Below are 15,262 nucleotides of genomic sequence, written 5' to 3' on the forward strand. Positions count from 1 at the left end.
TTGTGCCTCAGCTGTATGTCAAACGTACAACATCGCCACAAAGTGTAATTTTTACTCCTAATAAAACAATATACTATTTTTACTGTCACATCTACGTTTTTTTTTATTTAGTTTCCAAAAAAATAATAGTGCATTTCTGTGGTTTTTTATTAGTGAGACTTAGGCTTATTATTACATACATTATAAAAATATATCTAAAGTCGGATTTGAGCGTTTGTCGTGTAACCTTGAAGATGTTGTCAATATTATTAAATAAGAATATACAAATTGGGGCTATTTCTTAGATGTATTATATTCAGTTAAGGTATACTTTGTTTAAGGTGGCATATTTATTTGTAAGAATTTTAACTAATAATATCAAGGTCACATGTCAAATACCCAAATCCTACTGTATGTATTATATTAATATATAGAACCGGAAGTTCAGTAAGATTTGAAATTTTCTGGTCAAAGAAACTACATATTAAATATCAGGGATGGGTGATTAAAAAACGTTATCGTAAAAGCTAGTTTTTTACGCGTAAAAATGTATTTTTTACGGGGTAGATTTTTTTTATTTATACCAGCTTAAAAAATCTAGGTCCGCGAATTAGTAAAGCTGCTTCGAAAACGCTGTTAACTGTTAATGACCTATGCAGAAAATACAGGGTGTCCCAGAAATAAGTGCAAGTATTTTAAGTGGTAGTATTTTGAAAATTCGAAATTTTTTGGAATTTTTTTTAGTTTTTAGTTAAAAAACATAATTTCTTGATATGGCAACATAGGTATTAGATTAAATTTACAAGAAAGAAAATCCAAAAAAGATCCAGTGGTTCTCAAAATTTTAGCAAATCATTTTTTTTTTTTGAAAATTTTCAAAGTAAGATAACTCCGTTATTTTGGACTTATTTGAAAAACGATAAAGAGAAAATATGTTTCTATTATCGAGATCTACCATCCCTTATAATATTTGCACTTATTCCTGGGACACGCTGTATATATTTTCATTTATTAGAAATGAAAATTTAGGCAGAAACAATAAAAAATGTATGATGGGTAAGTTTTTTACGCGTATTTTACACCATAACGTAAAAAAAGGAACTAGACAGGTAAACGCCCATCTCTAACTGTTAAATATGCACGATTTAATTTTAAGGTTGGCTTTTTTAGTTACAACTAAAAACGGTATATCGTTATATTTAAGAATCAATTTTATTATTATAATCTGTTTGTTATTTTATTTTCAATAAAAAATCAGAACATGAGATTCAACAGTCTTTTTATATTTAACATAACGTAATTTAATTTATTTAAAATACAATTTAAATTTTATAACCAAAATTCAGCCATTTGTTTATGTGAAACTCAATCTCAGCCCTGGCAGCTTTCAAATCCGGTAGGTCGTTGTCCGAGGCTGGATACATATTGGCGCAATGGGCGGTACCTGAAAAATGTTTAGTGAAACTCCTAACACTATAAAGTAGTAATGTGTCGGTATGTGAGTAACGCGATTTTGGAGCGGTATTTTTTTGTAACGTCGTGTCGCGCTCCACAACGAATCAGGAACCTGTTATTGAAGAAGACGATCATAATGACGACAAAATTATAAATTATTTATAATTTGCAAATAAATTATTTATAATCGCTCTTGAAGTTAGCTCGAACCGTAGTAACCGCATAGCGACGTGTTTAGCTCCAGCCGTCGCGATTTCGTCGGTCGCCAACAGTAGTGTCTGGAACTGGTATGTCCAATTGTTTTCGGTAACTTCCTGTTTCACCGGAAATGACTACAACTTTTGGTATTTCAATGACACTTTCGGTATTTTTTCCCCCCACTCATTCATTTTTCCCCCCATCATTCCCTCCCACTCATTCTAAATTCTAAATTCATTCTAAATCTTGTACACTTCGCACTAAAAGAGGTTCTGAAAAGAACGGTGTTCGACTGCAAGGTCTGCTAGGAAACATTTTCAAGCTTAAAGTATGTAACTATTTATTTAAACCAAAAACTCGTAATACAAAACTGAAGTGTCAAAACGAATGACAATGTCAGGAAATAAATAAATAAATGCAGCAACTTGACATTTTTTACAGCAGAGCTACCACCTGAATCTCCAGCGCGAAATTTAAATTCCAATTAGTCGGCACGGCGCCGAATATGTCCATGGTTGGCAACAATGAATTTAAAAATCGCGCCCTCAATTACTTAACTAAAAGTTTAATTGATATGAAATATAGTTTTGACTTCCCCTGAATATAGCAAGAGTTAGGTAGTTATATATTAATTCATATTATTACTTGAAACTACTACCTTGATAATTTTAAGTTATGCACAATCTGAAACAGGAAAAGTGATATGGAACTTTTTTGGAATATTGGGCCTCAAAAGTTATTAAATAAACCCTTACAAACCGAAATTATTTTTACCTGGAATATAAATGGCCGGCGTCGACTTACTCAAAACTTTTAGTATACCAAGCTTATGCCATGGATCTACAGAACCATGAACAAACACAACATTTGACACCTATAAAACACATACAATTTTAAAAGGATTCTTATTCACACTAACTATCCATTATACCTCAATATTCAAAGCTCCGTAATTTATATTTGTGGCCTTAATAGCCCTACTTAAATAATCTCCATCAAACTGGGAACCGAAAATGTCAGAACATTGTTGAACAAAGAACTTTAATGGAAATTTATCGCCGAAAATCTGAGGTTTTTTATCAGATGTTTGGAAGAATCCAAACTCGTTACAAGTTTGGAAAGTCCACTGCCTTCCTGAAAAAGAAGGAAAATTAAGATCTTATACAGGGTAACCCAGGCTTCCTAAAAAACTTCACAGTATGTCCCTGAATTGTCTTTACAAGAGGAAAAACTTTTTTATTACTGATATATTAAGAACAATGCATTCTTCATAAAAAGCTTAGCTTCTTCTAAAATGGTTAATTCCGTTTATATTTTTCCAAATTTCCATACCATTTTAGAGAAAATTTAAAAAAAAACATGAAATTATGGTTGAATTTTTTTCTAATTCCTAAAAATCAAAAGGCGTTTCTAAGATAATATGATTTCGATTTCATTCTTTGATAGATGATTATAATTAATTTTGATTAACATGATATGTTTTGCTGTTGTTAAAGTATCAAATTTTCCAATAAGTATTATCACCCTTTCCGTAGCACTGAACTAAATAAATTTTGCGCTTCTTTAACATTTTAATAAAACAGCAAAAAATATGACGTTAATTAAAATTCTATCACAATTCTATCAATAAAAATCTGTCAAAGAATGAAAACGAAATTATAATAATTATATTACCATAGAAACACGTTTTGATTTTTAAGACTTCAAAATTCAAGCATTATTTCAGTTTTTTTAAATTTTCTCAAAAACGGTATGGGAAAATTGGAAAAGTATTAACGGGATTAACCATTTTAGAACAAGCAAAAATTTTTATGAAGAATGCTTTTTTCTCAAAATGTCAGTAATAAAAAGTTTTTCCTCCTGTAAAGACAATCCGGAGACATACTGTATACCAGGTTTTTGGTTTGTGATTTTTTTTAAATTTTTTTACGTAATGTGAGGGCAATGGTAACGCAAATTTTGAAATTTATTTTTTCAACGTACAGGGTGGTTCAATTATATATTTTCAAACTAAAGTTGTATATTTTTAAATCGAATGCTGTATATTTTTTTATTTCAGTAGATTTGCCATTGAATTTCCGTTCCAAAAATACCATAATATCATATACTATACCGAGTGGTTTTTGAAATATAACCGTTTTAATCTAAATTTACCGCCTATTAAAGACTTCTCAAAATTTTAAATTCAAAGAACTTTAAATTTGTTTAATAGGAGATACTGTATAATAGTGTCGTCTTCAAAGTTCAGTCCACCAAAATTTGCAATCTTGTTTGATATATACAGGGCGAGTCAAAACTAAACGTTGTATTTTTCTCCACTATTTTAAATGGAACACTGTCAAATCCTGTCTTTTATTTTCAAAAAAAACACATTTTCTCATTAATCATAGATTTTAGGTGTAGGAAGTATTTAATAAAACAAAAAGATTAAACAAAACTTCGATTATGTTCAAAATACAGGGTGATCTATTTAGATTGGACCCACCTTGTATATATAAAAAAAGATTGCTAATATTGGTAGCTGAATTTTAAAAAAGACACTATTATATAGTATCTCCGGTTAAAAAAAATTTAAAATTCTTCGAATTCAGAATTTTGAGAGGGCTTTAAATAAGCAGTAAATTTAATTTAGAAACTAAAACCGTTTCAAAAACCACTCGGTATAATATATGACATTGTAGTATTTTTAGAATGGAAATTTAATAGCAAAAAAAAGTATGTTCCTGGATTGTCTTTACAAGAGGAAAAACGTTTTTATATTGGTATTTTGAGAAAAATGCATTCTTCATAAACATTTTTGCTTGTTCTAAAATGGTTAATCTCGTTTATACTTTCCCAATTTCCATAGCGTTTTAGAGAAAATCAGAAAAAACATGAAAATTTGTTTGAATTTTCTCCTTTTGGTTGGAACAGCAAAAAATATCACGTTAATTAAAATTCTATCAACAACAATCTATCAAAGAATGAAAACGAAATTATATTACCATAGAAAGGCCTTTTTATTTTTAGGATTACAAAACCAACCAAACCAATTTAGAACAAGCAAAAATTTTCATGAAGGATGCATTTTTTTTTAAATATCAATAATAAAGAAGTTTTCCCTCTTGTAAAGACAATCCGGGGATATACTGTAGTATTCCATTTAAAAATATACAACTTTAGTTTGAAAATATGTTTGAACCACCCTATAAATTGACAAAAATATTTTCAAAATGTGCTTTACCATTGCCTCCACATTACGTAACAGAAATTAAAACGAAAATAACAAACCAAAATCCTAATATAGAGCTTTTTAGGAAGCCCAGGTAACCCTGTACATTTTAATTTTATAGGTATTTTTTTACCTCCTTCTGCCTGTGAACTATCCCAGCTGATATTGCGCAGTTCACCAATCATCTTCGAATACTTAAAATCCAGACAAGTTTGATTTGTGGCATTAAGTAAAAGGGAATTAAAAGTAGCCAATCGAGTTATCTCTGATTGAAGAGATGTGTTTGTCATAATATCACAAACAGTGTCTAACGTGATATTGCCTAATGCTGTACCTTTTGTACTCAATCTGTTGTCTTTATTATATTGTGCTATACCTTCAAACAAATCAAATATAAGTACCTTCAGATGCAAAAAAAATGCAACTTTATTATTTTGTTAAAAGTATTAATTTTTTTTAATTTTAACCCTATTCAGCATGATTCTTTAGCAAACTGTATACATGTATCTACTTTCATTAATAAACTTTAGTATTTGAGTTATTATTCAGGGTTAATCGAAGGGGGTTGTTTTTTCCTTTTACTTTAACTCTAAAACACCCTGTGCAATAATTTCGTTAGCAAATTTTCCTGAATTTTTTGGTCAGAACCATGTCTTTTGAACATTTTCTTGTTTGTCTTGTGTCAACAAATGCCTTGCTTAATTTTTAAGAGTGGAATGAACTTGCCACTTTTTCAATTATCATTACTTTTTGATGTTATTTTGTAATATGACGAGGTGGCTTAGGTGACTATTATGGAAATTATTGCACAGGGTGTTTTAATGTTAGGGTAAAACAACCCTTCGATTAAACCTGTATAATAAGCCAAATACTCAAGTATAATTAATGCTTAATAATAATAAAATATAAAAAAACTGAGTTTGCAAATTAAAGTTCATATACAGTTTGTTAAAAAATTCATGAAAATAGGGCTAAATTAACAGTAAGTGTAAGTAAAATAACAAATTACCAGCAAAATTTGAAGCCAAATTTTCATAGAAATTTGAAACATCGTTTTCATTATTGATACTTTTTTCTAAGGGATCACATAACTGAAACAGTTTAGTCAGTGTTCTTTGGCCAACCATATGTTGTAAAAGAACATCTATTTCAGCTGTGCCCTTTTTAACGGCTGTATAACATTCTTCACTGATAGATCTTAAGTCATCATTAACAACTTGATAATAATCTGTGAAATAGTTAAATAACTATTTAGTTGGACAAAATTTTAAAATAAAAACCTTCAAAGTCATCAACAGCTAACAAAGGTCCACTTGAACTTACGGCACCGTAAATTAAATGGGGGTATTTCAATCTGGCCCAGGCTGCCAGGGAACCGGGATAAGAACCACCAAAAACTATCCATTTAACCTGAAATATTTTTGAAAAATTCTTATTATAATCTCCAAAATTATATAAATTATATTTACATCTGGATCTAAGTTATATTCATCACCAATTGATACAATAAATGTTGCTATATCGGCTAAGGCTTGTTGACTGGATAGATATTTTAAATTTTCCACGCTTAAGTCTTTCGTAGGATGACTTTTTCCATAGAAACGGTGTTCAAGTTGGAATAAAACGGCACTAATATTCTTGCCGTAATCAACCCAAGCACCGTTTGTCATCCACACATCTGTTGCTTCACCTTCACCTCCAATCATTAGAAAAGCCACTTTTCTTTGTTGATCTGCAAAGTCTTCGTTTACGTAATACCTCTAAAATATGTAAGTTCAAATAGATATGGTATCAAGTCTCTGTTCTCAAGCAAATATTGTATAACAATTATACCTGTTGCCAAGTAGCTACATTTTCTGTATCAAAATGATCCAATGTCTGTTTAAACCATCTAGTAAAATTTCTGGATGTTCCTTTTATTCCCTTCTGATGGGGAATTCCAAGATTACCACCCTTCAGTCTACCATTATGGAAAAATCTCCATGAATATGAAACTGTAAAAGCTATAAATAATATCAGGCACCCTAACAGTCGCATTTTGTCTCCAAGAATGGTTTGCTTTTGGTTTGTTTGTTGTTTTTTGTTCTTTTTGATATCAGTAAACTTGATTAGTGAATTATTCTGGTGAAAATAAAATATAAAAAATAAAAAATTATCTTAAAAGTAAACACTGTTATCACATATTTTGAGGTTATCTGGGGCTGTTTGAACTACTAAAATCTAAACAAAAACAAATAGAATTTATGATCGTTTTGAACTATCTGTAATCTTCCTTTGCTTTGCCTTGACTATGGGTTTGGTAGCAATGGCCAATGAGAATTTTCACATCAAATATTTCCTCTATATTTAAAAAAAAGCATGAAATTCTCGAATAGAATACATACTATGAACTTTTTTGAGTTCCCTGTATATAATAATAAACAGGTAGTAGATCCGGTGGCTGACCTTGAAGCCCATATTTGCTGCATTTGATCATCGATACCATCGATACTACGCAAGCGCACATCGTCGATGTTGCCAAATTTCAGTTTATTTTCGAATTATTTGCAGTTGAATTTTTTTTTATCTTTTTCTCTTTATAAGGGACATGGTTTGTGTCATAAAATACATTACAGTATTTAATATCGTGTACTTTGATATTCTTTTCGTAATTTACTGTAATTTCTTGTTTCCTATAATGCCAAATCTTGCCAATATGGTGAAGGTTGAGTTTTGATCTTATTAGTTTTATACCTGTTTACTAGACTAACTTAAGACGTGAGTTTGTGATTTATATTAAGATCTTTCTTAACATTAATTATGTCTTAATCTTAATACTATATTATGCTTTGTCTGGAAAATAAATGTTAGAATATATTAATCTTGCATATCCTTCCATCCTTCTATTAGGAAAAATATGGTTTATAAATCATATATGCTAAAAAAATGGCATAAATTAGGTGTAAGAATAGAAAAATCTTAACAAGGTAACTGTTAATGTTGCTGAAGGTGATTCTACAGTTTTAATTACGGAGGTTAAAAGGCCATTTTAAGGCCTCCGTAGTTTTAATGGAATGTTAAGAAAAACTTATTATGAACATGATATGGAGCTACAGCATTTAAAAATTAAAAAAAGAAGAAACTTGGACACATATCCCGTTTAATTTTCCGAATTTTTAATAAAGCACTTTTTAAACGTAGCATAATAACACAAATAATCTAAGCAATTAGATTAATTGTAGGAATCTAGAGTTTTATTTCTATTTAATTTTATTGACTATGAAAATACATAATAACCGTTCACGTGTTGTGCGAAATATTAAAATAATAATATAAATAATACCGTACTATATCTTGGTACTATATGATCGAAAAAAAAAATAGCGTCAGCGACGATTATGAAATGAAGATCGCTGTCATTTTATATGTAAATTTATGGGAAATGTACTCAATCGTCATTTCCCAGCCAACTGGACGCCGTTTTTTCGATCATAATTTGTACTTATTAATATATTTTTTCTTGTAAATAAAGGATTTTTCAGCTTAATTAAATTTCAAATTTGAAAAATGTGGCGTCAAAAGTTGAACAGATACATCCGGTAAGAGCTGTCAACATCGAGTCAAGTTAAAGACTTGTGAAGTTATTTTTTTATATAATTCATATAATTTATCTCATATTTCTTACTATTTAACTATATAAAATTAGTTTTTTTATTAAACTAAGGGATATTTATTGAATAAGAACACTTGTTTCTTAATAATTTATTAAAATATTAAAGAAATGCATGATTTTATAGGTAGTTCATCTAATTATGTGCGTACCAGATAATTTCAATATAAAATAAGTTTTGTATGATATTTTATACTGGAGGGAATAAATACAAATAAAGACAAATTATTTAATTAATTTAAGAAGCATATTCTACTGAAATTTTAATAAGAACCATCCATGTTTATTAAAAAAAGTTAAAATCGAGGCATCCAAGAGCAAAAAATTCTCGATCGTGATTGGTCAGTTTCGGTTGCCTGGAGGTTTTGAATTTTATTATCCTTCGATGTTGCCGGATTGTTAAAAAATGTCGAAAATCTTTTCTCTATGTGATTTTTGTGAAATGATATTAGTTTAAATTAATCACTGGCACCATAAACTGGCACTATAGTAAGGGTTATTTCCATATTTATATTTTTAGTAAAAAAGTACCAGTAATGTTGTTTTGTAGAAATTTCTTTTATTTCTTCTTGTAATTACGTACTAACATTATAGTCTTTATTCTTGGTTTCGATGTATTTATAGCATTAAAAATGTATTTAAACAGCTTCATTTTATGTTTATTTCATGATTTTTGTGTGTATGTTTATAATTACTTATTTGTTTCTTATTTATGACAATAAAAATATTTTGCCTTGCGTAATAAAACGATTTCAGTGGAACGTATTGAGTAAATAATAACTTTTGAGAACAAAGTTAAGCTTAATTTACAAGAATTTTCCTATAAATAATATTACATATTATTATTAGTAATAAATTAATTTTATGAGCAGCTTAAATTTTACGAATGACTTCAATCTGGCAACGCCGGTCCTGATTTGGTCGTTTGCAATCGAAGGTTCCGCACGTTCTCCCGTCGGTTGCATCGATTTTTTAAATTTTCTGACGAAAAAGTGCATTTAGTGTACACAATTTATGCGTAATCTGTTACTAGTGCCCTGCTTAGCCTCCTGAAAAAGTGAGTACCCGTAATTTTATGTATTTTTTGAAATATTTTAGTTTAAAATTTTTGGATTTCGCAATATCCATCATGGCAGCCTTCTTCTCAATGTTCCCCATTAAGTTATTAATTTTTAAGAATATTTTTTAAATAATATACGTAGATTAATAAATAAGTATGTAAAACTATGTATTTTCGGTACTTTCTATACTGCGTGTTACATAAGGGTAAAATAATAGTACCACATTTTTGGTAAATTACGTAATGTATCTTTGACTTTTTGTTTAATTTTTTCGGTCAAGGAATGTTTAAATAAAATGGCCGCCTGTTGGAATTCGATGTCTTGATTTTTTGTAAATTGCTATTTTTATTTTAAATTTCTTTTTATAGGGTATACTTAGAGTTTTCTTTATTTTTTAAAAATATAATATGCGCATTTTAATAATATTTTGAATGAGTAGGTTTTTTGTATTTAAGTTTTAAATAGGTAGGTTCATTAGGAATTTTATTACGTATTTTTTTATTTAAAAATCTTACTTATGTTTCAGCATTTTTGTAATGATTTCTGATATTGGTATTTTAAAATATATTTCTCTTTTAAAGCGCGTTATGTAATATTACATGTTAAAATGTAGTATTAATGTTGACAAATGATTTTTGCCAATTCGGTATTAGTAGTAAATTTGCATTGCAGAAATAAATCGTTACTGAATTTTTATAAAAATTAAAATATTTCGAAAACAGTAAGTATGATTATTTTAAGGTAAATTTTGATCGAATGTTATTTGTCTTCATAGTAGAAGTTAAAAATGCAATAAAATATAAATGTCTCATTGTTAAAAAAAATATAACTTTAATATTTTTTATTTATTTGAAACACTGTAGGTTTAACTTTTAGCTCTAAATAATATGTTACAACTCTAAAAACTTCTTGTGTATTTTAATTTTTTTATGTGTTACATCATGGAAAAATTCTTTGGATTTTGACCATATTCATCAAATTTATATCCCTTTTTTCCCTAGATCATATAACATCTTTATATTTTTGACATTTTTGGTATAATAATCAAGTAAAAATCTTATAAAATATTGCTGAGGTATAAATGGAGAATCTCTTTTTTCATTTAAAATAAATATACCTATTTATATATTGTCGTAATATTTTTATAGGTGTTCGATAATATTTTGATAGGTATCCCAATATTTTTTCTTTTTGTAGGCGCGTTATATTAATACTACACCGCACACTCCTTCTCCACTCACACGAGCATTGCTAGCTCTCTGTGTTGGTTAATAAAATTTCCTAATTCAAAATTAGTGAATTTCGTTAGCTGATGCAGTTGGTTAACAGTGTTTTTGTCGGTGTGGATTCCCGGGCTTAAGATGACTCCAGAGCGCGGCGCGGCCTTCCCCAAGAGAGGAGACTTTTTGGGTCATCCCCTAACTCTGATGTTCGGGCATCGATGACCTGTGTAGCATGCAGAGGTACCCAAGGGAGTCACCACCCTCTGGTTTACGAGCTAGGTGTTCTAATGCTAGAGGCTTCGGCCGGATACGACCTGGCACCCAAGCTCCGAGACTTCTTCGTGCACGTATTCCGTGACCCTGAAGAGGCAGGGGGCGGGATATCGGACACATTGAAGATGATGAGGGGGTCCGCCTGTAGGGGGTCCCGGTGGATGTCCGTCCGACGGGTGACGAGGGTGACCCCAGACGAGGCGGCTTAATTGGGATGGGAACTGACTGGTGAGGCTTAATCGTCGACCAATGGGTCGAATCTGCATAAGGAAGGCAACCAGCACACACTCGCAGGCGGGTCGTGGAAACATTTTTTTGTTTTTTCTCTTGGTCTGCCCCGCGTCGAATTTTGAAGGCAGGAAATGTCGATAGGAGGCGAGCATAACCAGGCCTAACTTAAACCTGTTAAAAGTAAGTCTATTTTTTTTATATTACATTAAATTGTAAATTTTTACTGTACTCTCTACCAAATAACTTTTTTATCGCACCATGTAGCAATCAAAATTCTTTTTATATAAGTGTTGTATATTTTATTTTTTTTTGTTACAACATACATGAGCTTCAATTTAAAGTAGAATAACTTGTATAGTAATTAGAGCAACTTTTTTAAAACTTAGATATAAGTTTAAATTCTAATTTAACTTGTAGTTACTTATATAACTAATCTTTTTTTTCATTTTTTTTAGGACAACCCGGGTTCGCAGCGCGATTTTAAAAAACAAGATTGAAGAAGTTAGAAATTCTATCTACATGCTGCATATGATCAGTCCCAAAAAAATTCGGATTGTTCCAGGCACCGTCGAATACCTGGAAAACGTGTTTATTGTCAACTCTACAGGATCGACAGAAGTCCATGGAGTTGGGGGCATTCGATGTGCTCTATAGCAGTGAGACGCCACTGTTTTTTTCGCCGTATAATTATTATGGTGGGACTGAAAATGAACTTAAGCAAGATGTGATGGTGAGTTTTAATATTTTACATTGTTTTTTTTTTGTTGTCTATAGCTTGTTTTTTGTTTTTTCTAGCATATGTATTTGTTAGAAATATTCTAATATATTTTTTTTTCTCTTACAGGTGATACAGCTTGGAGAACTTCAAAAGTCGGTTCGCGTCGTGGTTCCAAAGCAGTAACTTTAGGTTCCCTACATTTACAGAATGTGGCATTAAGTACTCATTTTTTAATTTGCAATTTTTATATTTTATTTTTACTTTTTTTCTTACTATATACAAGGCTTTAATATAAAGTTTTTTAGCAATAATGGTTATAAAAAAATAACTCCAAAGAGTCAAAATTAGGTAGCATATTGTTTTTCTATTATATATTTGGAAATAACTATTTTTCGTCTTATTTTAAAATTCATAATATTATTTAATTTTTTTAATAGTGCTTTTTAATTAAACGTGTAAATTAGTAAATGATGTAATTTTACATTATAATGAGAATTAAAGTATTAGTAATTTATTTTTGTTACTAAAATTAAATTCAGTTTGTTTCTGCATAAATCTTTTTAGTAGTAAACTACTTTGGAATGAATTTTTTTGGGGGACAACAGCAGGATTAGGGCCATCTTCTAGATGCCATCAGGTAAATTTATATAACTTTATATTTATCATTTTCTTTGACTAAAAAAAGTTTTTTTTAGGTAGGTGCGCTAGCGTAGTCGTTTGTTGTAGAATTATATCCCTTTTCCCCCTTTTTAAAAAATGTTTGTAAGACGCCTGAAATTTGTATAAGTTAGTTCTATAAGTAGTTGAATAAGAATTGGTGAGACTTGGTAAATAGAAGAGGCCTGAGAAGATGGAAGAGGATTGCTTTGAAATAGAAGGAAAGGAGATAGAAGATGTTTGAGGAAAGAAGGAGGATTTTGTTGGCTGCAACGGAAGTTTTTTGAAGGAAATTTGGAGCAACTGTATTAAGGTAATTTTTTTCATCTAGTTACAAAACGTAAATACTTATCACAACTTTTATTTTTTTTATAGATGTTATTGGTATCTTGGACATCAAGTTTTATTTATTTATGTATTATACAAGCATATCTATTGGTGGAAATGTAGAATGGCAGCTGTTATAACAACTTGGATGAATTATTAGAAACACCAAAGAAGTTTTGACATAATTTAAACTGGGAAAAGGCTCACAAATGACTAGTTTATTCTACAGTAGATACAGGACATTAAACTGACTTCAACATCGCAGATATCTCTCAAAAATTGTAAGTTTTTTTCACATTATTTTCTTTCCTATTAAAGTTTTTGGAAAGCTTGGAAATTATGACATATTTTACACATAATATGTATATTTTAATAACTTTTTATTTTTTTTTTAATTTATTAGGAGAATTTTTTTAATCAAATCAACTTAATTTTATATTTTGCCTATCTATAGTGATATTACAATGTTTTCTTATTTATTTTACTTTTATACATCGATACAAATTAATATACTTATTAATATTTGTTTATTTTTTTATTTTTAGATATCTGTTCGAGTGATGTACTGGGCGTTAACAGTTGCTGTTACATATCTGCAAATGAGTTAGAACTGTACATAAGTTTGATGAATGCCGGAGGAATTTTTTGAATGGAATGATACTGAAAATCTTACCCACAAATGACTGATTGGCCTTCATTACCATTGCGCTATGAAAATGGTAAGTTATTTTTATTTTTTTTATTATTTTTTAAGGCTACAATTTTTGTATTTAACTACAAAATTGTAGGCTTCAAATTCAAAATAAAATAAGTTTGAGATTGAAAATATATTAATATATTTTTTTTTCAATCTTTGTAGTTATTTACAAATTTGTATCAGACAATTTTAATTTTATTTAGTATGTTTTCTTTTTGTAAAAATCTATGAATATTTGACAATATTTTAAATAGTTACTATTGCGTTTATTTTTTTAATATCTACTTAACATATTAAAAAAAAACATTTTTATTTCAACATTTGTGAAGAAATTGACTTTATAAAAATTTACTTATTTATTTTTTGTATTTTTAGTAAGCAATACAAATTGGTAATTGGTATTAATGGACGTTTTGACTGCTGTTTCCAGTCCAAGTTCCAGTTTTAATGGAAAATTTTTAATGGACACAGACTTCAACACCTGTTGCCTTTTAATAATGGTAAGTTATGCCTCTCAACTTATTCTTATAAAATTTAAAAATCTTATAAAAATATTAAATTTTCCATCGTATTCAAGCTCTTTTGGTCCAATATTAACATGCCCTATTTTATTCTGTTTTTTTTTTAACTAAAATAATAATAAAAAGGCAGGACAAAATAAAATACAGACACTGTATTACTGGTTGCGTATAAGCGATCTTGGAAAAAAAATGCAGTTTTTAAATCTGGTTTTAATAATTATTAAAGTTTCCACTAAGATAAGCACAATAAAATTACGGTATGGTAAATATAAGTTCATTTTTTTTATTTTGATATTTTTAGTACAGCAGATACCTTATTTATATTTTTTTCGATCGTTAAAACCGCTAATATTAATATAAAAATTATAACTATTTTTTATTAGAGTCTATTTAAGATCTTTATTGTTTGAGACTTATTTAAATTGGTATAATAGCCATATATTTATGATTTTACGTAGTTCTAAACAAGTTCTAAATATTAATATATTTTTTTTGTATTTAAAAATCTTTAAAAATTGATTCATTAAAAAATAACTTAATACTTTTTTTGAATATTAGGTATACAATGGGACAATTGCTGTTTGAAGTCAACAAGTAGTACTAGTTGCAAATAATATATTATGGCGGACATCAAAAAGCTTTAAATGGAATTAAACTTGCAGAAAAAGACTCAAAAAGACCTGTACTTAATAGCTGTTAGAGTGGATGCAGTTCTTTATCAATGGTAAGTTATTTATCTATCTTATAAAATTTCATTAGACTTTTTAAAATTTTCTAATATTCGAGCGCTTTTGTTCCAATATTAGAACAGCCAACAACTATTCAAAATAGGCAGGACAAAATAAAATGGTGATACTGTATTATTGGTTGCATATAGTTACGGATTCCGTGGGTCCGCTAATTTAAACTCACGATAAAATACTTAACGGATTTATTTTCTCACAATTTATACTGATTACAACACACAATTAACTATTTAAAAAAATCCTCCGCCAAATTGTCAACATTCGCTAGTCAAAACTGTTTGGTTTGAAATTACAGACCTCGTCACACACACCTTAA

General features: G+C 29.2%; 1 protein-coding gene and 2 long non-coding RNA genes across 4 annotated transcripts; 2 read left to right on the forward strand and 1 right to left on the reverse strand.

Moving 5' to 3' along the window:
- Positions 1–1,240: 1,240 nt before the first annotated feature.
- On the reverse strand, positions 1,241–7,073 carry LOC115877287 (putative serine protease F56F10.1). Its single transcript, XM_030893423.1, has 8 exons — positions 6,677–7,073; positions 6,313–6,603; positions 6,124–6,253; positions 5,853–6,071; positions 4,977–5,219; positions 2,564–2,766; positions 2,407–2,506; positions 1,241–1,423 (listed from the first exon to the last, which is right to left on the reverse strand). Exons 1-8 carry the CDS (start codon positions 6,878–6,880, stop codon positions 1,302–1,304), a joined length of 1,512 nt encoding a protein of 503 aa, XP_030749283.1. The 5' UTR covers positions 6,881–7,073; the 3' UTR covers positions 1,241–1,301.
- A 2,326-nt stretch (positions 7,074–9,399) lies between these two features.
- On the forward strand, positions 9,400–14,909 carry LOC115877342. 2 transcript variants are annotated; one of them, XR_004049329.1, is made up of 6 exons: positions 12,485–12,635; positions 12,694–12,968; positions 13,031–13,263; positions 13,528–13,701; positions 14,055–14,179; positions 14,759–14,909. It is a non-coding gene; the product is annotated as an uncharacterized LOC115877342 (long non-coding RNA). The 2 variants fall into 2 exon arrangements; XR_004049328.1 differs by lacking the exons at positions 12,485–12,635; positions 12,694–12,968; positions 13,031–13,263 and adding an exon at positions 9,400–9,549.
- On the forward strand, positions 11,416–12,238 carry LOC115877343. Its single transcript, XR_004049330.1, has 3 exons — positions 11,416–11,460; positions 11,736–12,010; positions 12,125–12,238. It is a non-coding gene; the product is annotated as an uncharacterized LOC115877343 (long non-coding RNA).
- Positions 14,910–15,262: the final 353 nt, after the last annotated feature.

Source organism: Sitophilus oryzae, unplaced genomic scaffold (assembly GCF_002938485.1).
Source record: "Sitophilus oryzae breed Bouriz unplaced genomic scaffold, Soryzae_2.0 scaffold_1443_pilon_pilon, whole genome shotgun sequence".
NCBI classification, from domain to species: domain Eukaryota; kingdom Metazoa; phylum Arthropoda; class Insecta; order Coleoptera; family Curculionidae; genus Sitophilus; species Sitophilus oryzae.

Bases quoted from the DNA above. Each gene is read 5' to 3' on its own strand.
- LOC115877287 (XM_030893423.1), bottom strand. From the start codon at position 6,880: ATGCGACTGTTAGGGTGCCTGATATTATTTATAGCTTTTACAGTTTCA. The intron at 6,254-6,312 runs GTAAATATAATT...AAAATATTTCAG, and splicing joins AATATAACTTAGATCCAGAT to GTTAAATGGATAGTTTTTGG. The intron at 5,220-5,852 runs GTAATTTGTTAT...ATTTGTTTGAAG, and splicing joins TTTGGCTTCAAATTTTGCTG to GTATAGCACAATATAATAAA.